Source organism: Drosophila mauritiana, chromosome 2R, assembly GCF_004382145.1.
Source record: "Drosophila mauritiana strain mau12 chromosome 2R, ASM438214v1, whole genome shotgun sequence".
In the NCBI taxonomy this organism is placed as follows: domain Eukaryota; kingdom Metazoa; phylum Arthropoda; class Insecta; order Diptera; family Drosophilidae; genus Drosophila; species Drosophila mauritiana.
Window position 1 is genome coordinate 17,907,026 of NC_046668.1, and position 23,353 is coordinate 17,930,378.

Genomic DNA, 23,353 nt, shown 5'->3' on the forward strand with positions numbered 1-23,353 from the left:
GTGGAGCAAGTGTTGATGGTCTTGGCAGGCCACAAAGTCGACAACGAAATGAAGACACATGTTCGTACAATAATATTGAACCACCATCAACCGACAACCACTCCTACGTGGCACCCACTTTGTACAGCTCTCATTTCCTTTTGCAGTTCTTCTGTTGGCGGTGACACAATTCTGGTTCTTTCCTTCTTTTTTCCCCCCAGGATGCTGACTTTCGTTCGGGAGGAACCTATCGTCGAGTCACGTTTTAGGGTCCAAAGAAGTCTGGCATTCGATTATTTGTTGACTCAAAAGTTTGCGTCCTTGCCGCCCATTTGTCTTAATAGAATTCTCGAGCGAAGGAAATTGGGTCGAGTGTTTGTCGCTCTCATAACCGAGTTAATTAGGATTACACTCTCGGCATTTGGCTCATAATTTTGCATTTAATTGCGCATTTGTCGGCGAGAAAATTGTAATGATTGCATTTAGAGCCTGCAATTAGGAGAACTTTTCCCAACTAGTTGTGAGTCAGTGTCTGTGTGTCTTTTCTCAGCTTTCCATCGTTAAGAAAACGAAATTCATGTGACTACTATAAGATCTTAGCTAAAGTGGCCACATAAATAACGATAATCAATAAAAAAAATTCAAATATTTCAACGCAACCAAACAATCAACAATCACACGGATCCAACATAGTTTGGGTTTTCTCTTTTTTGTGTTTTTTCTTTTTTTTTTTTGGTTCGGAAATAAGGAACGCAAAATTAATGAGAGGTTGGGGGCGGTTGTTGGGGCGGGGAGAATCAAGGGTCAGAGGTCAGGGGACACAACATTTGTCAGCTAAACAGAAACTACAAATGAATAGGCGCCTTCTACTCACTGTAGGGCTGAGGTCGTGTACCGTATAGAGGCTCCTGCAGTAATGGCGAGCGGCCATTTCCAATCTCCTTAACTGAAATGAGATAAGAGCAAATGGCAAACAGTTTGCGCGTGATAAATGTATCCACAAATTTGTTGAATTTCTGTTTGGTTTGGTTTGGTATTGGTTGGTTGGTAGCTTTTTGTTGTAGCTGTTGTTGTAGTTGTTGTTGATGTTGTTGATTGGTTGGTTGGTTGGTTGGTTGTTTGGCATTTGTTGTTGTAGTTGTGGTGTGTGTATCTGTGGCGTTGCTTCTTGAGTTTCTGTTTTTCACTTGATTTTCTTTCCTTTTAAAGCTAACTAGAAAAAACTACCCATGTGATATCCGGTTAACCTCCAAGAATTGCGAAAGAAAAAAAGTTGAGAATTGAAGAAGGTTGCAGCAAAAAAAAAACTTTTCCCATACCGGGAATCGAACCCGGGCCTTCTGGGTGAAAGCCAGATATCCTAGCCACTAGACCATATGGGAGCCACAAATGGCAATTCCCATTTCCATACTATGTTTTGCACTCACTTTTCAACATCGCAGCGAAAAAGACCCAGAAGAGTCATCACACTAAGAAAATAAATAATATTCACGCTAATATTAGAGGATGTGCAGCTGCCGCCGCGTAATTCATTGCCTTGCATGCCAATGAATCAGTATTTATATAATATAGTGGGATGAACAAAAAGAAACGGGGGCCACTTTGGGGCAGGTCAGGCAACAGCAAGCTATCACAAATAAGACAAAGAAACGCCATTCAGAAACTCACGCCAGCCAGCTTATATAATACACATAAAGTGGATTAATTTATGACAACCACACACTCTTTTAGCGAAACGAAGTGGACACAAATGAGCCATACGTCACGGGCGAAGATAAAAGACGACAGTCCTATAAATCAACCTTGCTTTCTAAGCAAGATTATCGGGAATTAGGTATTATGTATATGGCAAGGAAAGCCATCTAACCACACAGAAAATCCATCATTTGAGAACTCGAGTAGTTGTACATTGCGAATTTCAGCCAGCTGGTTGGGTTGTTCACACGGTCCGCCAAAGTTTCAGTTTCAGGGCCAACTTCTACTAACCGACCTGACCAAAAAACAGCAATCACTCAATGGCGACCCCAATAACTGCACAGACCACCTCTAATGGCCCAGCAACGAGTTGTTCAGAACCTGTTTAATTTATTTATTTATTTGTTTTCGTTTGCCCCACTATTTTACCCCTAAATGATTCGCCCAGCTCGGTGCAATTAATTTTTATGTGCACCATTTTGCGTTTGTTTTATTGACTTTTTATGGTTAAATGGACTAATGATTTACATCGATTGCCGGGGTGGCGAAGTTTGTTTTAACGGCCTTGTGAAATTATATCAAGTGGATGCTGAACTATTCGAGAGAATAATGTTCTCGACTAATTGGTTTGCATGACCAAAATCCATACAACACAATTTATTATTGTTCTTATGTTCTAAGTATAAGTATATATATTTTTTTGAGGGAGTCATTCTTATGAATTATTTCTAATTACAGCTGTCCATAGACTTAGCCGGTATAAAATGCGAAAATATTTCTTAAAGCGTGCTGGGCTTAGACATTTTACATTCTGACTTTGCACTTAAAACTATGAAATGGTTTGTACTTAGACATAGGGTTAGATTAGAGTGCTTCAACTGACTCACCTCCGGCACAGTCGCTGTGTAGTCGACGAATCGCCTCTCATGTCCAATATACCACCACTTCCCTGAGAACGGCCGGGCACCAAAAAAAAGCGATGTTTCGGTGCCCGGCGGTGGGAACTACATTCAATATGGTACCGATACGGATACGGATACCCATACTGATTCCGATACCGAAAGCGATACCAACCGACTAATACCATCAGCGTTCATACAACTCTCTCTACAGGCCCCAAAATCAGTGGCGATAATAATGACTACTACTTTGAACAGATCCCAATGGTAAATGTTTAGCTAGACGGTGTTTGTTTAGTTCATTTTTATATCATGTTCCATTAATATAAAACTGTAAATTAAATAAACTTCAATTTGGAATTGAAAGCTGTGGTTCATGGTATGGTAAATCGAACAAAAAGTATATGCACATATTATACATGAGATCCAAACAAGCAGTTCTATGTGTTTCGTTCTCTTTCGGTTTTCAATCGCGTTTCGTCGGATTTTTTTGGGTTATGTAACACATCAGGCACAGCAACAACCACAATTGGCAACATACTCGCTCGAATGTATAGCTCCGGATATATATATTCCGATATATGTATGTTTCAGTTTTATGCAATTCAATTCAAAAACTTTCGTTTTGTTGCCACTTGCAACTCAGTCTTGTGTGTGGCACTCAAACAACATTTCAAGGATCTGTTCAAATACGACTTCGCTTTATAACGACAACTAATTGCTGGGGCTGTATGGGCAGTTGTACTAATAGCATTAGCAGTAGTATTAGTGCCGGTAGTATCTGTGATGCAGGTATCTTTTGAATCTTGGAGCTTCTTAGCTCCACTCTCGTTGCGGCGCTGGGATGGTCCAGTTCCATTTCTGGCCGTTGTATCATCCGTAGCATCCGTAGTATCCGCTTTTCCGTCGAATTTTCCCACTTTTCCGCTCGCTCCTCGGCTGCATCATCAAGTGCAACAACAACAGTGCTTTGCATCTCTCCTGCACACAGACAAACACAAGCGAGATAGAGATAGATAGTAGATAGTGTTGGTTGTGATTTATTTTGATTTTTGATAGTGAGAGAGAGACAGTGAGAATTCTTGCAAAATTTTTAGTTTGTTTCTGCGAGTTTCGTTTTTGTTGTGATGCTTGGTCCTGCCCAAAGAGTTATTTTTAAATACATATATCTATACTTTATATATATTTATTTTTGCATTTTCGTGGTTTTTGAATTTCAGTATTTTTTTTTTTATTTTCTTACTTGATTTGCTTGTATAGATTGCATAAAATTGAATGTTATTTCAAAAGAATTTGAATTTCTTGAATTTGGTGCATTCTGGCTTAGATTTTAGATATTTTTTTGTTGGTTGCATTCTGTTGTTGTTGTAGCTGTTGTTGTTGTAGTTATAGTTTTCTGTAGTTGTTCTGGTTGGAATACTTGTCTTTTACTTGGGGTAGAATATATAGTTATTTCTATATAGATTCGTTTCTGGTCAGCCCATTATTTACGCACACAGAGACGCACACATACACAACAAAAAGTGGGTTAGTAGGGTAGCAAATAGTGCGGTTTAGAAAAGTCGTTTTCTCCCGCTTCTCTCATTGGTTATCATTCGATAGGATCTGGCAGTAGTAACCTCTGGTTAGTTGGGGATTAGCTAGTTTAGTATTGATTAGTTGTGGATAGCTTGGCAGGCAAGGCAGGCAGGTGGGTGGTGGCTGGTGGACGGGCGGGTAGTACTAGAATGGTATTATATAGCTGTAAAGTTGGGACCCACGCAGTGGATGCTAGGTATGCTACTCATACGATTCTAAGCCTTATCCGTGTGGCTGTAGTGGTGGTTGTTATTGTTAATCAAAACCGAAAACTGTGGCAAAAATAAAAGCAAATCATTAGCATTGGATGAACAAAATGGCAAATGAAATCAAAAAGTAATAATAGTTAGTGGAGGGTTAGTTGATGATCTTCTCCGACCAAGATTTCCATTTCTTCAGCTTGATAACTTCGATTCATCGGTAAAGAGTGCAAGAGTAAAGCTTTGTTGTTTATAATTAATTAATGTTTGCGTTTTCTTGATTTAGTTTCTTGCATATCGATGTTTGTCGTTTCTTTTGTTTCGTATTTATTTGGCATTCTTGATTGCGCTTACTTCGTATTACTGGTTACAAAATAGTTTGTAGAAGACTCGGGATTCAAGACTTCTTTTTCGGTCTTAATTCTTATTTTCGGTTGCTTGATGTGGCTGTTGTTGTTCTTGTGTTGTGTTGATTTCTTGTCTTATAATACACTGTTTTTGTGGTTTGTTGTTTTTTTTTTTTTTTGGTGGGATTCGTTGACATATTATACAAGTGTGGTTCATAGTTGATTTTAGTAGTTTTAGCATAGACGTTTCTTGTTTGGTTAATTGTATTCTTGGCAGTTTTTGTTTTTAGTAAGACGCATTTGATGTGTTGTTGTAGTTGTAGTTGTAGTTTTTGTTGTTGTTGTGTTGCTTGCTTATTGCTGGTGTGGTTGTTGCTGCTGGTATCTTGATATATGCTTGCGATTGGTGTCGACAGGATAAAATTGATCTGATCTGAACTGAGAACTAAGCGTTTCTTGTTTCGTTGTCACTTTTCATTCACTGGCACATTAAAAATATTTTGTATAACAAAAACGAAAAGAGAGACTAAACAGCTCTGGAGAGCCTGGATTTATATAGATTTTTAAATATACCCCTTTAGTTGTCAAAAATATGTGGTTCAGGAGTTGTATTCGTATGTTATGCTTAGCTAAGCTTAAGCTAGGTCATATTATATAGTATCTAGACCCTCAACGAGCCGTGTATAATCGTATGCTAGTAGAGTAGATGATATATATATGGATGATTTCGTGCTGTGATTATGTCTTAGTTTAGTGTGGGACGAGAACTCAAAAGATCAGGCAAAAAGTCAGCGACTGCAATCAAGCGTTTGCAATACAACTATTTTCTTATAATTAGCCACCACTCAAAACAGAGACTCAATCATGATGGATAGTGTTACCAAACGCTACAACCCTAGGAACCACAGAAACCATTCGTTTCAATGGCTGATGGGCACTCTGAATGCGTGGCTTAGCCAAAAAGTTGCTCGTTTCCATTATGTGGCCAGCAATAAAAGCCATTTTAATTGGTTCTAAATGAGTGAGGTCCGCGCAATTGCGCAGACAAGACATAATGCCGCACATAAATGTGGGTGGCCAGAAGGGGTTCTCTGCAAATAAACGTCCATATCAGATCGCAGGGACAAAGGGCAAATTATTCACACTGATTACATGAAGTCTTTGCTCCGCTTGGCATAAAATAAACCATTCTGCAAAAGTAAACCGTTATAATTACGATGTATTAGACGGGCGGAGCAAATGACAATCGCCCAACCACCCAGAAGTACAGACATCTGTATGTATGTATACGCCGTAATCTATATAACAAGCACATTTGCAGGCGGCATATGGAGGGCACTAAAAACAAATTGGTGGTCCAAAATAGCACGGGCCTCTAGATAAAACGAAAATAATCAGCAGGCAGTCAGGCCGAAGGACTCGCACACACACACACACTCATATAGACACTTGCCGGAATTGTAGTGTCATAAAAATAAATAACCCAAAGACAAGCGAGGGATGCGGCGCATTTGGGCCCATGTTGATTTAGGATAGAGTAAGCAGCAAAACGAGAGTTCTTCGATAGCAATTTAAATAAATAAGAACGAGCCTTCGAATATCTGGGCATAATTGAAATCACTGGGAAACCGAGTTGCCAACGTGATTTGCATGCGTGTTAGTGCGAGTGTGTATGAATAATTTATGCGCATTTAATTCGATTGTTGTGGCAGAATCACAAGGATCACACAGCGCAAGGAAGTTACGCCGGATGAGAGGGTGGTGTCACCTGCCTGACTGCCTGGGAAGCAAACGACATAATTTAATCATAAACATAAAATAGTTTTGTCATGTTTTATTATTCAACTTCCAGGGATAGCAGAGAGTCCTTTTTTAATGGCCTCCGATGCGATGGCGGCGGCGGCGGAGGTGACTCCTCATCAACCACATCCCTTGTTGTGGCTTTCTTTTTATGACATTTGACATTTCCCTTCCCCTTTCCTTTGTCTGGGCTTTTATTTGTGTCCCGCCTTTTATTGAAATTTTCTTTTTTGTGGTAGCCAGTGGTAGTAGTAGTAGCAGCTACCAAGGTAGCAAAGTTCCCTGACTTATCCCTGTTCCACTTTCTATGATTGTTATTTCGCTGCTGTTTCCGTGCATTCGGAAATAAAATAAATAATGACTGCCATTACGGTGCACGTTTTGTGGTGGAAATGTGGATGTGGAAAAGCAGTAGCAGCAGTCCCGGGGGAAAAGTTTTTCATGGGCTGCCTACGGACATTTCTGCGGTTAATTATGGGCTAAATTCTTTGTGGTTAACTGACTACGCAATCAAGGCCCCAAAAAACCGGATTCTATTACGGCTGGCAGGGGTTGGATAGGTGGTGCCCGACCACTATATATTTTGAGGAACTAAAACCAATTTCCTGCACCATTTTCAAACGGCAGACGAGACAAGTGCTTCTAATCAATTTTAGCAGGCAACTATTTTTCAGCCGCAAAACCAAATTAACTCGGAGACAAACTATCCGGCAAAACGTAACTGTCACTTGACATCAGGCTGTGGAAAAATCGCTTGAAAATGCACACGTAGCTTTGCCGAGTTGCAGTAAAAAAAAGAAAAATCGAACGTCCTTGAGCCAAAAGTGCGCTGCTAAACCACCCAGAAAGCAAAAACAATTTGCGGCCAAATGAAGAACCAGAAAGAGAACATCGCGTGACAACACGAAGGCAAATATAGTCTGCAGACTACTGATGAGCAGGAGGGATCCTTCTGGAGGCGAAAGGATAACCCCCGGACGGATGGACGGACGGAAGATGGAGCAGCCGCGCCGGATGACAGCGAAATGAGTAGAAAATTAACAAAACGCGAGGAGATAAAATGCAGAAGTAGGGGAAGGATTTGGAAAATTTACTCGGTAAAAATATGCACAACCATGGCGGTTGTCAAATGCAAATGCAAATACAAATTTTCGGTGTGCACTTGATGAAGTTTTGAGCTGCAGGAGCTACAGGAGCCAAAGCTTCCACGACAGCTGGAGGGGATGATGGGTTGGCTGAATTGGTGGGTGAGCACTCAAGTCAACTTGCTAAAAACTTCTTTCTTGCTACTTTTAGAGGACCAGAACGACCACGACCAGCCAGCCAGTCAGCCAACCAGCCAGCTAGTCATTTCGAATGCTTTTTTGGAGACTCTTGTTTACCCAAGGCGGTGTGTCCTCGTTCTCGTCCTCGTTCACGTGCTGGCATTTTGTATCGATTGCCTCGGTGGACTCCTTTCGTTGAGGAAAAGGAAAAGGTTAGGAAAAGCCATGGACACGGGAATAACTGCAAGGAGTGAAGAGCGAGGAGTGAGCTGCCCAGGTTGAGCGCAAAATCTTATGCAAATATTATGTTTGCATTTTCCACTTTATATTTAACTTGCCTCACTTCACTTTTTGTTTTCTTTCACTTCGTCGTTGTTCTTAGCCGCTTGTTATTTGTTATTGTTGTTAAGACAATAAAGAAGTCGGGTCGAAATTGACGTGGAAACTAAGTTGTGGCCATGGATTGTCACTTGCTACGATTTTAATGAATTCTATTGATTTTGCTTGGCAGCAGGTCAAGCGAAAGTACGTTCATGTCAGAAGTTCGTTTTTCCAGAAGTTGGGTGAAAATAATCGGTGGTCATTTGAATACTGCATATCTATCAAGACGTTTAGCTGTTAAATATTAAGGTTGCTATATTTTTAGATCGAGTAAAACGGTAGCCACGAAGGTCTTATAAATTTAATAAAGAAGCTAGGATCATAAGTAATGAATATTTTGAGAATATATTACTTATAATTAACGATTTGCTTTTATACAATTAATAGTATCGGTAGATACTTTGTATCTACTGATCCAAAGGTAGATACTTATTGGATAAGTTAACTAAAGTCTGTATCAAACAGAAACGCATGTGTTTGCAATTGCAAAAGCAATCCTTTTAACAAATCGCTTTGCTACTCCAATCCATCACAGGAGCACCATCAGCATCCACAAAGGAGATGAAAGAGCCACCTTCGACTCGAATATCCTCTTCCAATGGAATCGTTGGCACACAGTGGCATGTTCATTATATCGGACACAAAGATAGTGCCGGGCCTAATTTGCAAGCTGACAGAGTAGCAGCGCCACCCACGCCCCCCTAATGTGTCGACAATGAGGCTGTACACTACTACTACACAGATCTCCGCCCACTTATTCTCGCAACTCATGGAGGCGGCGCCAAGTTCATTCAGTTTTCCCATTCATTGATGGCAGGCGGGCAGTAAATGGCTGCAACTTGGTGGCTCTGTGGCAAAAACAAACATAGGCGGCAGCATCGGCTGGGATGTGGCAGACTTTTGGCCTCCAAATGGAAATGGCAATACAACAGGGCGGATGAATGCTGTGGAGGATCAGCCAAAGTTTCTGACTGTGTCCAGGGCAGCATGGCAACAAAAAAAAAGTAGGAAAAACCATTGAAACTCTGCCCCAACTGGCTGTCTGAGTTATTGTGGCTTTGTACCACTACCGCTTTTGGCCGGGCTGCCAACGCTCCACCCCGCCAGCTGTCTGAAGTTGCTGTTGCAGCTGATGTTGCTGCAACTTGTGTCGCTGTCGCTGCTGCGGCAACGTTGACACTTGGCAGCAGCGTTAATAGTGCGTTGGCCTGGACAGGATCCGCTGGTGGCTCAGTTTGTCGGCCTTTTGATGTGGCCCGTCCCCGTCTGTCGACCTCTTCTCGCTCGTCTGCCTTTTCTCCAGTACAAATTGGCCAGGCGGCACAGACAACGAAGGCAAAAAAAAAATGTTGACAGTGCCGCCTGTTTGTCTGGCGTGAAAACAGCATGGCAAAGCATTTAATTTCATTTTTATTCAAAGTGAAATACTCAAATTAAAAATGGCATTTAATGCGCAACTTTGTCGCCCGTCATGAGCACTGAGACATGTGAAATGCGCCAAATGGTGCAGTGGGAAATGGCCGGGGGGCGGCACAGCCGGTGCTATGGAGTGGGCGTGGCACGAACAGGTGGCTATATACTTGAGTGTGTGGGTTTGGGTGGGGTGTGTTCGGGCCATAATGTTTGTTTGAGCATCTCTAGAGTGTCGTTAAATGCTTGATTTAATGAGTTCTGGCCGCGGTGGTTGTGTGTGAATGAGTGTGTGTGTATTTCTTGAGATCGGAAAAGTTGGTTAATGGAGAGGTGGGCTTTCGGGGGATTAGGAGACCGCTAGGAAAACAACTAAAGATGATGCACAGCCTAGGATATCACGCATACGCCACGTTCAGCCGCCTCGTTACAACGCTAACTAAAATATACATTTAGCAAACACAGTTACAAAGCCAAAGAGTTCTAAAAAGTAGGGCGCATGTAGGCATGCTCCAGGATTTTGAGGATTTTCCAAGTTTTTTTTTGGCACAAAAAGCAATTAACTCTCCGGTTATTCTTGGTTTCTCTGTGTGTGCGTGTATGTGGTTTGTGGGTGGTATAAATGCGTGTGTGTGTGGCTGTTTGGTGGGCAAGAGTGTGGGTGCTCGAGTGTAGATGTATCGGTGCATCGCTTAACGACTAGTTTAGAAAAGGTAGTAAAAATGTGAACGCACTTGGTAGAATCTCACCTGTGCTCAGCGTATAGTCCCAGCTGGTATCGGGCTCATTCTTGTACACGTTCAATTTCTCCGGCTGCAATTAAATGAGCATCGATATGCCATTGAAATTAAGCCCAATTGTCAGAGTTGATCGATTGATTGATCTTACCTTGGCATAATCGATTTTCAGAGTGCAGCATCCGGCATAAATGTCGGCTCCATTCAGATTCTCGCGAGCCCTAGTGGCCGCATCCAGATTATCGAACTCGACCATGGCCTGGACCCCATTCTTTTTGAATATGACAATGCGCAGCACTGGGCCATGTGGATGACAGATTTTGTGCAAGACATCCTGAAATTAATTGGAATCAAGCGAAAAATTAGAAACGAATGCAATAGACAGGTAATAATTAGATGTCATTCAAACATACAAATAATTTGGGTATTTCTCTGTGTGTAAAATGCATTTCGCTCAGGAGCACACAAATAAACCTTGATTGCTTAAACTTATCAACGCCAGGTGAATGATTAATTCGAAGCGAATGATTTTCTTTTCATTTGGCCATCAATCGTTGACCAAGTGACCAATGCGGGCAATTTCACTTTGATGAGTCTCAATTTTATTGGGATGTTTTTATTTGGTTTGGCATAATTAGAATTCCGCATTTGGTCGACCAAATAAATAGGCAACGTTGAAATTTGTTTCGTATCAGCAGCTTCTGTGTGAGGCTCAAGAACTCATTAGCATAATTTAATAAGCACTTTCCGCTGTACTATGCCAAAGAAATTTCCCAATTAACATTCATAAATTTTCGGAAATTACGTTAATGAGTTTCGAGTGTGCTAAAGCGAGCCTGCCAGCAGCAAAAGCCAGGGCGTGTCAAGTCTAGGCCAAGAAGAATGGAATAAGAATACTTCGGTCGGTGGCAGCGTCTGGGAATTGATGGCAAATTATAATGAGCATTGGCCGTTGGCATGGAAATTTATGGAAAATTTAAGCCGCCAAATTTTCCCTCGACACGCCCCCCTTACGAAAATACGCCCTCACCCTTTTGAAATCCGGCAGCGACTTCTATTTATTCATTTTACAAGCAGAATGTTCGCAAGTCTTCCGTTGGCCGGGTGGTGTTTTTGGGTTGCTTAGGGGCCATAATGGGTTAAATGTTCAATTTGTTGTTACTCCCATCAAGCCTGGAAAAATTGGGTAAGAGGAAAAGTGGGAAAGCGGCTTTCGTCTTCGCCTATTTTCCGGGCAGCAGCAATATCATATTTTGTTATTCATGAAATTCATCGATAAGTCCTCTGGCTCATGAAATTTTGAATCTCGTTGAAAACTTTCAACATTGATTTGCATTAGACATGAGCGAAAGACAGAGAGGCATGTCGAGGGTAGCTATTTGATTAGACGAATTTTCATCGAATTCTTTTGGTCTATGCAAATTCGCAGTGGCAAATTGTTTGGGGCAACTTTTAAGTGGTGGTTGAATGTCCTTGCGTTGGATATCGTTAAGATTCTTCAGTGCTGCAAGAGCGCGACCATTATTCGATAATGGGCTTATTAATGTCTTACACGGAAAACATTTACATCTAATAAAGATTTATTTTCATGTCGTTTATACTGAAAGCTTGCACGCAGAAAAATTAAGAATAAAAACTGTCAAACTTTATTAAGTAGCAAAATCAGAGAAAACAAGCTGCGTTCTTATGTAGAACCATTAAAACTATTAATTTAAAAGCTCTATTTTTTTTTTTTTTGTATTACACATCCTTACAAGCCATGTAACTGATAGTCATTGTATGCGTTTATTACTTAATTATTAATGCAGCTGCCAGCTTCTCCACTCATTTTTAGTTTTTTGTTTATTTTTTCACCCCACTTCGCACACACTTAACACTTTTCCTTCCCCCCCCCTGCCGACTGTCACTTTCGACCGCAAAAGTTTTCTAATTAGTTTTTGTGTGCTCAGTGCGCTTTATAGTTGTGCATTCTGTCCATGGAAATGCAGGAAAACAGAAGTGCCAGCCAGAGGAAGTGGACGGAAAGTGTGAGCTGCTCCAAGAGGAAATGGAGTGGGAAGTTGGAAAAAAATACGTTTATTTTTTCGTCCCTTCTTCCTCATTTTCATCTGGACTGACATTTTACAATTCGTTGCCGGCATTGGGAGAGCTGCATTTAATGCGATTTGCCAGAGGTCCTGCAGCAGGACAAGCGTTGTAAACGGAAAAGTCAACGAAGGAATAGAGATGGGGGGCTGGCAATACTGCGAAACTGGGAGACTGTCGCTCGATGGCGCACAAAATGTCTGCAATTATTGTAAATAGCGCAATCATCGAGCAAGTCAAGAGCGTCGCATCCTCGAAGAAAAGCCGGAAAAGGGCAGGAGGGTCAGGAAAAATTACTCCGGTTTATGAGATCAGCTTATTGAATAAATGAGGCGCGTGCTCCAGCACTTTTCCACAGCTTTTCCCTACGTTTCCCTTCAGCCTGCTGGCCATTCGACATGTAAAAGGAAAGGATATTGGACGGAGCTGCCCACTCATTGTTTGCCGGTAATTTGAGTCCATTAGGTGAATGGCAATGGAGCTCCAGAGACGGAGGCCAGTTGAATGATGGAAGCTGTTTAGAGCAGCTCCCCGAGGAATCGTCAACGTTCATGGAAAGTGTCAACTCTCCAGGGTCCTCGATTGATAAATTGTACAAAGCGATGTAAGTAAGTCATGTTTGGATCTCCAGAGTTTGCGGTTTGTAAAATGCGGAAATAGGACGTGTCTTCTAAAAACCAACAAAAATATGTATGGTTCTTAAAACCTGTATTTACTAAAATATTGATTTAAAAATCATTGCTTTAAAATTTGTTTAACCTATGCAGCATTTTTAATCAATTATTCAAGAAAAAACTAATTTAATTATAGATTTATCAAGGAAACCGAGAAAGAAATACAAATTAAATGCTCTCATATTCTACGCCAAACACACCAAATATATTCCGAATATTTTACATGCTTTTAGTAATTAACGTGTATCAACAGAAAAGTTCGCAAATTAGTAAAGAAAATACCATAAAACCAATATATGTATGTGTTATTTTTTTTTATTTCGCAATTCTTGTATTTACTCTGCAAACTCTTTAAAAAAAAGTTTAACTTTTAATTACGACACAAAATCTTTCTAATCTGCATCTGAGCCAAAAGATTTCCATAAAACAGGAAAATGCATCAACTTTTTTAGAACTCTCTGAAGCTTCTGGAGAAAACTAGGGGCCGGCAAATAAAAAAGTTCAGTATTTCACGAGCTGTTGAAATTAAAAAACTAATCCACAAGAAGGCGAGAAATAAAATTGCAAGCAGCGAAGGCAGCGCGGGAAAATGGAAAAAACAAATAAACCGCCTCGAAATGAAAGTATTAATAAACCAGTGGGCGATTCTAGCGGAGAAAGGGGGGTGTGTGCGGGGAATATTTACTACTATATAGCTGGAAATACTGGGCATCGGGGGCGTGGCATGAAACTGTTATTTAAAAAATAAGCGTGCAGCTTGCGCGGCGATACATACGTAAAATTTTATGCGCACTATAACTTGTTCGACTGGCGCGAGCCCCCCAAAAAGCAAAGAAAAAATAAAAAAAGGACATCCAGCCAGCAGAAGCGGGAAAAATAAATTAATATTTTATCTAGAGCAGAGATTCGCATGCACTGGACTGACCACGCCCACAGCCACCCACTACTCCGCCTTTGCCGCCAACTGGCATGCATTTTGTTTTGCCATTTTATGGCCATCATCAAAAGCGCATTAAAATTTTACTAAGGCGTCGTGCCGGAGGGGTTGATGTGAAAACGGAGGGCTCTTTCACGGGGAGGGTGATTGTCCAGGCGTGCTAAATATTAAATCAGCGCAATGCCAGGACCACAATAACAACAACAACACCGATGGTAGGAGGGAAAAATGGCGGCAATATACCGGGGAAAACATTTTAAGCCGCTTTCCGCAGATCCATCAACGTACTTCGCCATCTATATCACTTGGAACCACAAAAGGACACAATAATGCACAGGAAGGAAAGATGGCGGGAAAATCGCATTAAATCTTAATAATTATGTGTGCTTAGTTGCGATATCGAAACGTTTGTGGTTAGCCAGCTATTGTCTTTTCATTTACTTTTATGGTCGTTTTCGAACACAAGAATACAGTAATGAAATATTTTCCAAAATAAGCAAAACAATAAAAAAATTATAAGAAAAGATATAGATAATGTTTACTAGCTTGGTAACTTTGATTTTATAGACTTTATAAACAGAATATTATGTACGTCAGAGATTGCATTTTCGGACATTTGGCAAACCCTATATATGTACATAATCCCTGATTAGTCTTCAGAACTTGTTTCTGCAGTGCGATTTGATCAATTGTTATGGTTTGCTCAGAAACTGGAAGTCATTGAACCAAACGCAAAGAGAAGAAATAACAAACGCAAATTGGAGTTCATTCGCCTTGCAATTCCCTGTTTTGGTATGGTTCTTTTTCCCCTTCTCTCCGGATAACCGCAAAAAATTCAACAAGTTTTTCGCTTGCCGTTGTTTTTTTAGCATTTGAATTTCTTATTGACCCATTTCTTCGGGCCAAAACACAAGGCGAAAAAGAACCCGAGAACTGTAGCCCCAATCCGAATGCGAGCGAACCCGTCCAAAGACCATTTAAACCGGTTTCGAATCATTTGCAACACTTTCTGGCGACTGCAGCTGCAGCCAGGGGAAGGTCGTTGCGCGGGGGCGGAGGGTGTGCCTCTTGGCCAACAACTGCAAGATCTCCTGCCCCTTTTGCAAGTGCCGTTAGTTGTTAGCCAAAAGGAAGCAAGTAAGAAAATAATAAAAAAGAAGAATCGCGGCCCTTGGGAGGCCAGTAACTTTCAACAACTGGAAATACGGGTTTCTTTTCGAATTGCCTCTTTTTTTGGCTGCATTTTCTTTGAAGGCAAGACTTTGCGGATTTGTTAGAGCCGAAAGTAAAGCAGAAGAAGCAAACAAAGGATATTAAATCCCGGAAAAAAAGCAAATAAATACCAACTCGGATTTGCACTGATTTGGTTAACCTATTTCACGGTAAATATTTGCTGAAATCGAGCGCTGCTACACTTTTTTCATAGCCGTGTTAAAGCAAATTAACATAATGCAGTCGTGTGTCAACAAAGGTGTTGTGTATTTTCAATAACGTGACAAATAGAAAAAAAAACAAATTTATGCTGAAAGCAATCTACCTCTTTTAGCATTTGGGATAAACAAAATGGTGTGTCACACATCAGCAAAACTGTTTGCAAATATTTTGCTATCATTTCGATTTTCATTTTCATTTCCATTTCATCTCATTTCCATCGCGTACTCACAAAACCCACTGTTCTCCTCATCAAAAGCATGGCAAAATTAGCATAATACAAATTATCAAAATTGAAAAATCGCAGAGGCATAAAATATGCATACGTTGGGTTGGAAAAGCTGACGTGAGCGAGTGAAACTGGGGTGGTAGGAAAATGGAAATAGAAAAAAGCGAAAAGCAAATTGGAAATGGAAAATTTTTTATTGTGTGAAAGTGACCGAATGGAGCATGCAACAACACATTGGTCGTGAAAATTTGAGGTAGATAGGCAAAACCGAGATGCAAAGACACTTCCGGCCGCTGAAAATGTGAGCGAAATGTAAATGAGTAAAAGATGAAGATACTAAACACAGGGGAAGCAACGCAAGAGGCGATGTTTGGGAAGCTGAGTGTCAGCCATAAAATATTGCCATTAACATTTAATTGAGGCCTTGGCCAGAAAAGGGAAACTCGGAAAACTTGGCCAGCCGTGAAGTTGTTTAGGAGGGCCATTGGGGGTAGCCAATAGATGCCTGATTTAAATGCTACGCTGTAAATCAAAAACGCAAATTTGCAAGGCTAAAGTCACATTTATTAGAGACCAAATCGCATAACTCAAATGCTTCTTGACTTCTACTTTATTTGAAGAAAGGAAAGGAAGCTTAAAGGTTTTCAGACGGCAAATTGTTTAAGGTTTCCGCTGAACGATTTATATGCATTAAATCACCAAATTGTCTGAAATTTGGACTCGAACGTAAAGAAAAATGATTCCCTGTTGTAAAAAGAAAAGTAATTTAGTAGTTAACGTACTTTTTGTGTTTCAATTACCGGGTTACAGCCAAAAATGTTTTTGTTTAAGGTACTGAAGGCTGGCAAACAACTCGGAACTCGATATCTCTTGACAAATTCGGTGCTTACTCTTATCGCACCTTAACGCGGTGCTTAAGTGGCCATTGCAGAGGCAGAAAAGAGGCTGCTAATTTTTTTGAAGCACAGCCCCACCTCCCCCCCCAATCCCCTGTCATTTTAGCTCTTCAGTTTCAGTTTTACAACCAATAAAAAGATTTTTATGACCACAAACATTAAAATGTTCAAATTGAAAATAAGCAGAAAACAAAATACGATACACAAAGCAGCGAAAGCGTAACATGAAAGGAGCAGGCCAGAAGAACGAGCTCCAGAGGACACGAAAAATGGGGGGAACCATGAGGGTGGCAGCATGAGATACATTTTAAACCAAATTTATGTGGCACAAAGGCAGCGCTGAAAAGCAGCAGGAAGCGGAAGTCGGGGTATCCAGGAGATTCGAGGTAAGGTTACCGGGGGCCAGAGCTTCTGTCAGTGGCAAACAAAAGTCCAAAGACGCAGCCCGCTTAATGTGTGTGTTTGAAGTTGGCCAACAGGCTGACGCCCAGCAAGGAAAAGGGGGAGTGGCAGGTGGGCAGCCTGGCAGCCGTAGGACGAAGACAATGCTGGGAAATTACCAAAGCACAAGAGCCAATTCGAGCATGAAAATGTAAACAATGCAAAGGAAAAAAGGCGAGAGGCAAAATCCAGGAGAAGGCAGGCGAAAATGTGTGTCGCAATTGGTATAAAGTGTACGGTTCGAGGTGTACAACGGGGCGGATGAAAACCAGCGGCAACGAAATCAACAGTTAGCCAATGAGCCTGAAAGTGGCAGACAGGATGAAAAAGGAGAAAACAACAACCCGTTAACATGGTTCGTTCGGCAAGGGGCAAAACCATCAGAGGAAGAGGGAGAGAGAGAGGAAGATGTATAACGACTTGGGTGGCAGCAGGTGGCACCACCTGGTATCCTTTTTGGTGGGTCAAATCCACGTGGGCCCCGACAGAAGTTGCACAAGACAATTATAAACGTAATGGCAACAACAGTTAGCCAAAGCCGAGGACCAACAAAGGCACAGTGAATGGAAAAAGTATCGTTAGTGAGCAGCAGCTGAACGCATAAATTCCGTTTAACAATGTCAAGTGGGGGTGGAAAACCGGTGGGGAAAGAAAAAACCAGACCCAGGAAAAACTGGTAAGACGCTGCGAACATGGCGTAGGTGTCGGTCGTTAGGCTAAAAAGCTAACGCAGATAATGTTCGTCCAGCTATAGTCCTGTCTCCCTCACCGTCCATCTCTTTTCCCCGTTATATACACCCCTCTCTATCTACCGAGGTATACAGAGAAAAATGTTGCATTAGAAGAAATGAAAGTGGTGGGGGCTGTGCTGGAACTGTGTCAGGGTTGCAAAGGATTGCAGAGGAAATTAAAAAAGGGGATTGAAAAAGATGTTTTGGGGCAAAGGCACAGACTCGAAGGGAAATGGGAAAAGTTAGGCAAGAGCCAAGTGCTTAGAAGAAATTGAAAATGCTGAGATTGTATTGCCCTATCTTCATAAAAGAGTGTAAATTGAAAAAAGGGGGCATTAAGCGGACATTGCTGACATAATAGATACTTGAGATTAAAGTAGACATAACCATAACCTAAGGTAATTATATCAATTGACATTAAATTCAATCTAAGTGACAATTTAAATTTTTAAGAATGGTTTTGTGAACATAATTGTACTATCTCGAGCTTCCTTTGTATCGATTTGCACTTAATCGACAACTTGGCAGCTCGGCAACCCTACTTGTACTTCTTCTCTTTTCACGTGCACCTTATGCAATTGTGGCAGTAACTTCTGCAACCCACCTCCCACTCTCCACCTGGATTACTGTTCAGGAGGCAGCGAAGGAGAAATTAGCAAGCAAACACGAGTAAAAGAAATAAATAAAACGAACGACAGGCAAACACGAAGGCAAAAGGAGTTGGTTGGCTGGCACTAAAAAAGGATAAACTGCTCGTGGATTGTGGGTGGAATCCTGGTGGAATGGCAGCCACAGGAGCGACGTGCTCCCAACACTTCTTGAGTAATTCATAGAAAGGTCGTAAAAGTCGAGTCAAAGTAATTATGCTGCGGGAAAAAAAGGAGAAGGAAGCAAGAGGAGCGATGTGAAGCCAGGATCCTGGATTCCGGACGCGCAATTCAGGACCCAAGACCCGGTCATTTAGGTTGTATGCAAGAGTTGTTAAGACAAATACACACACACACATCCGACGAGAGTTGCGTTAATTGAGTGGGCCGCGCATGTGGGCGTGGCTGGGGGCTGTGGACGGGAGGCGTGGCTGAGTGGGCGCGCTAAAGTGGCAGCCTTTTGCTTTCAACGACGGCATCAAGTGGCAAAAGCCGCAGAAGTATGCAACAATTTTCAGCAGCCAAGAAAAGCCGAGAGCGAATTTAACCCGGCCTTTCCGCCAGCGTAAAGGTGTAATGAATGTGCCTGAGGCGCTTCTTTCTGTATGTATGCATTACAATTCGCCTTTAATTGCTGAAAGCCCACAAATTACAAAAAGGAAAGACGGATGGGATAATGAAACATGCGGGTGCACGGCAAACGGATGAGAACTCTCAGTGGATATTCAATCGGAATTACGCGAATCCCCAGGTTACTATTAGCATTTCAAGCAGCCCGAGGATAATGGTTTATTTTAACAAGAGTTTCAATGTATTGAAATCACATCTTAAATCCTTAGCAGGGTTTTGTAATTTTCGAAAATTACACCTTTGTCTATACGATCTCAATGGTTTCAGATTAGCTAATCACTACAAATCTTGACGTAAGCAATTATTCAATATTCGAGTAGAAATATATCACAAATATGAATCGTCAATATCAACAATACAAATCCTTGAGCACACATTGTTCCAATAATTAATCGGTACTTTGATTTCAATAACCAGACTGCTGATGAGAATTGCTAACTGAGTTTGCCATCGATCCGTCGACAATGTAAATTTCCATTTTCAATCCGAGTGCCGTAAAGGGCAATAATTACAGTTCGTCTCATTAGCCACTGGGTATTAGTTTCATTTGGCGCAATTAGGAGAGCCTAAAGCGCCACCATTGATTTGTCAACTAGCTCAAGGATAAATGAATGCCAATACTCGTGCATAAATGCAGCACTCTATTGACATTAATTGAATGAACCAATACGGACAACAGTTGGCTATTGAAGCACATCAGGATGATGGGTGGCTGGAGCAGTTGGACAGTTGGCTAAGCAAACATGTCAAACAGCGCAGCTTGGACAAATGAGAAAAGCAGCCATCGATGACGAATGAGTGCATGTTGTCCGGATGGATGGCAGCCTACTTGGTTGGGCCGAAAAAAGAGATCTCGGCGAATCGAAACGCCTTGACACTTGACATTTGACAGCCTGGAAAAATCGGAAAAATTGTTCTGGAGCGCGCTTCAAATCTGACATATTGGATTCCTGCAAACGAAAGCCGATTTCGAAACGGCAGATCCTTATTTGCCCAATAACTACCCCCCTTTTTCAAAGCTTCCCTTTGTGTGCTTATGCTAATGTGCGTAAAAAGCATGCAAATTTCCCTGGCAAGGCGAATAAATCTGGGGAAAATTAAAGGGGGCGGCGATTGAATTGGTTCACATGCTTCACAGGCTCCAACAATTTTTTTTTTTTATCCCATCTCCACTTTTGCTGGCGCCCACTGAGACGAGATGGTACCAATGGACATCCTGCGGTGATAGCTGCCAGGTCCACGATTCATTTCCACGCCGCATATATGAATATAAATGCTGCATCACCATCAGCGCCTTGTTTTTGTTTTTACTGGAGCGGTGCGGTTGGAAAAAGCCTCACGCAGAAATTGAGTTATAATATGGCCAGGAAAAAATGGGTGGACGAAAAGGGGCAGCTCCACTGCGTTGTCATTCTCGTCGCTTTATGTGCATGTATAGCATACATTTCGGGGCGTTTGCATCATTTGTGTGTTTGCCAGTGGGCGGTGGCGGTGGGCAAATGGCAAAATGGCCAACAAAAGCAATGGCAACCATGGCCAAACGCTAAATAAACTATGCAAGAAATTTATGCAAATTTTATACAATGCTCAAGCATTTAAAACTGACTACTACTACCTAGTCTTTTGCACATGAAGAGCCAGGCAGAGAATGGTTCAAATCGCTGGTGGTGTTGTTGCTTTTGGGTTGTCTATCTCCGTGGGGCTTACAGTCATGGCTAAAACTGATTACTGGCCTGTCCAGGAGTGGTGCGGTGGTAAATGGGATTCCGAATACTGATTGCAATAAAGCCACAAATTCGTAAAGGATGAGAAAGAAATGATTCGGGGCTGGTTGCAAACGTTGAATACATTGGGGAATATAGTAAATATCAACGTATTTTATGGCCTTGATAGAAAAGCCATTTCTGATTTTCACGTAAAGAGATAGAGAGAAATATAGCTTGAATGAATGCATGCTATTTTTTCGCAATATTTATGACAAAAGGTTTTGTAAATTGAGTGTGAAATTCTATTTAAGCGGACGTCTATTTTTAAATATTATGTGCTGTACTCAATTTACGAGTATTGCTATTTTCCGCACTAAGTCTAAACTGTAATCCTTTAAACTGTAGCTGTCCGTTGCCTTAATTAAATAGATGAAAATCTGTTTAATTGCTGTATCCTATAACTACTTTCGCTTTGCTATTTTTTTCGCTTCAAGAACAAACTGCAGCAACTTTGTCTTCGGCGAAGGATATTTTTTCTTTTCTTTGAGCTGCTCGAGCATTTCCCGCTGACCAAGTCAAAATATTGCACTGGTCAACTATTGTGAACTGCGGTCGACGGACCACTTCTTCAGAGGCTGGGCTTCCGCAGGACGAGACTGGAGGACTGAACGCTGTGAACCGGGAACTTCTGACCCTGCACCTCGCTGGTTGCACAGAGTAAACCGCGCTTGCTGCTGCGGTTGTCGGCAATTTGTGTTGCATTGTTTGAAATTTTCGGCTGCATTCTGGGAGCAGCTGATAGTTGAGCTTCCTTGGGCTTTGCGGTGGGTTTTTTGGTTCTTTTTCCCTCAATCTCTCTCTGCCGAGATGTTAAAACAAATGTTGCTTTAATGCTGCGGTCTGGTCAGTTGACTGAATGTCCAACAATGACGTTCTGACCTCCTGCCTTTTAGCCTTTATTTCCGGTGAGCGACAGCAAACGAATCCTGGCTAATGTGATTGCAGGATGACGTGCTTCCGGCTCCAGCAAGTCATTTCCAAATTGATTATAACAAAGGCTTTTCTAGTCGAGATTCAAGCGTAATGAAGACGAACATGAACAGAATTTGCTAGATCATCCTGGTCAAACGAACTAGAACACCCTCTCTCACAGGAAAGAAGCCCTGCAATAAACGCTTCCAGGATTAATTGTTTGCATAATCAGGCTTTTGCAAAAGGGGTTTTATTGCCGCCTGGCTGCCATCTTGGCTGATTTACGTTGCGTATACGCAATATTTATGGCACCTTCAATTAATTGTACGTTAGATTATTTAAGCATGCTCGACGTAAGGGCCCTTGCGGCCCCCTTGAATTATTAGTAGGCATTAATTTTTCAGGGACCGGGCTTAGCATTAGCATTAAGTTTTCTCCTCGGTCTGCACGTGGTGTGCCTTTTGGGTTTTGTTAGTTGGTTGAAGGTGAGTTGTGGGTGACACTTTAAGCCCTCAACGTTGATTGACTGCCGTCCCATCAACGGAGTTTTGGGTATGGCAATTTTCGGAGGCACACAAAGAGCGTATCGGATCGTGTCTGATATTGTGCTGTATTGTAGATATATGTTTTCTGTATGTGCCGCACATTCATTCTGATGCAACGATTTATACGCTCTGCTTGGCATTTGGTTTATCAATCAGCAAAACATTTTCCATATATGTGCACGCCATATGCACAGCTTCCGCGGCACATCATCCATTAATCATGGCGCGAATAGCTCCCATGTTCCCATGCCCTTGTACGCTTTGCATATATTGATTTTCTTACGGCCAGCGTCCCGAAACTGTTGTCCCAAATTAGGGCTCATTCTTTTGGTCCTGCATATTCAGTAGTTGTCCCATCTCGCATCATTTATTTCAATCGTTGCAACAATGCAACCCCCTCGCCACTCGCCCCTCGCCCATCCCATTTTCCATTTAAGCCCCACATTCGCATTGTTTTGCCGTGATGCGTTCCACGAGCTGGACATAATTAAAACCGCAAATAGCGCCAGCAATGACCGCTGGTCGCAGCAGCAGCCGAGCGAGCCAACAAACGATGACCAGCATCTATTATCCATTGTCTGGGGGCCATCCAGCGCCATCCATATCAGATGACCACTGCCATATTCCTCGCTCACTCCCATACTCGCTGTCCTGACCGAAAATCCTCTGCTAACATGTGAGCCATAGTCGGCAAACACAATGCACCTTTCTTCCGCACACACTTATGGCCCATATCCAGGGCATACAATTTCAAAATTGTAATTATGCGCCTGTTTGCTGCTGGCCGGTTAATTACACTGCACAACAAAAAACTGATATATGCAAAATCAACATGGCGCATAACGCGCATACGCCCCGTTAAACCGTTTATTAGTTTCGGATTTCCATTTGATTTTGTTCGGGCAATAGATTTCACTGCTTCAATTAGTAGAATTAAAATGTTTACCCATAGGCTGCCGCATCTGTGGCTCTCTGCATTTTTCATTTGTAGCGGGTTTGCGGCATTTCTTCATCAGCTGCGGATTTTTCCAGTTAATTTTGTCAGAGTAAGAGGCTTAGTGGTGACGTGGGCGTGCTTTAAAGGCTCATTAATTTATCGTTGAGGTGAGGAGTGGCTTTTGTCAGTAAACTATACCAT

At 41.8% G+C, this 23,353-nt stretch overlaps 1 protein-coding gene and 1 non-coding gene across 24 annotated transcripts in view; both read right to left on the reverse strand.

Annotated features, from left to right (window-relative positions):
- LOC117138084 (heterogeneous nuclear ribonucleoprotein L) overlaps positions 1-23,353 on the reverse strand; it is a 94,146-nt gene that overhangs the window by 33,683 nt on the left and 37,110 nt on the right. For 5 of the 23 annotated variants that reach the window (XM_033299926.1, XM_033299915.1, XM_033299918.1 and 2 more), the window contains exons 3-4: positions 10,443-10,625; positions 10,289-10,367 (exon numbers count right to left, since the gene is read on the reverse strand). In XM_033299926.1, coding sequence (XP_033155817.1) covers positions 10,289-10,367; positions 10,443-10,625 — 262 coding nt within the window. Of the gene's footprint in view, positions 1-853; positions 926-2,561; positions 3,555-10,288; positions 10,368-10,442; positions 10,626-23,353 lie in introns of all 23 variants that reach the window. The other 18 variants (XM_033299933.1, XM_033299910.1, XM_033299923.1 and 15 more) reach the window with 7 other exon arrangements.
- Trnae-uuc lies at positions 1,290-1,361 on the reverse strand. Its single transcript has one exon. It is a non-coding gene; the product is annotated as a tRNA-Glu (tRNA).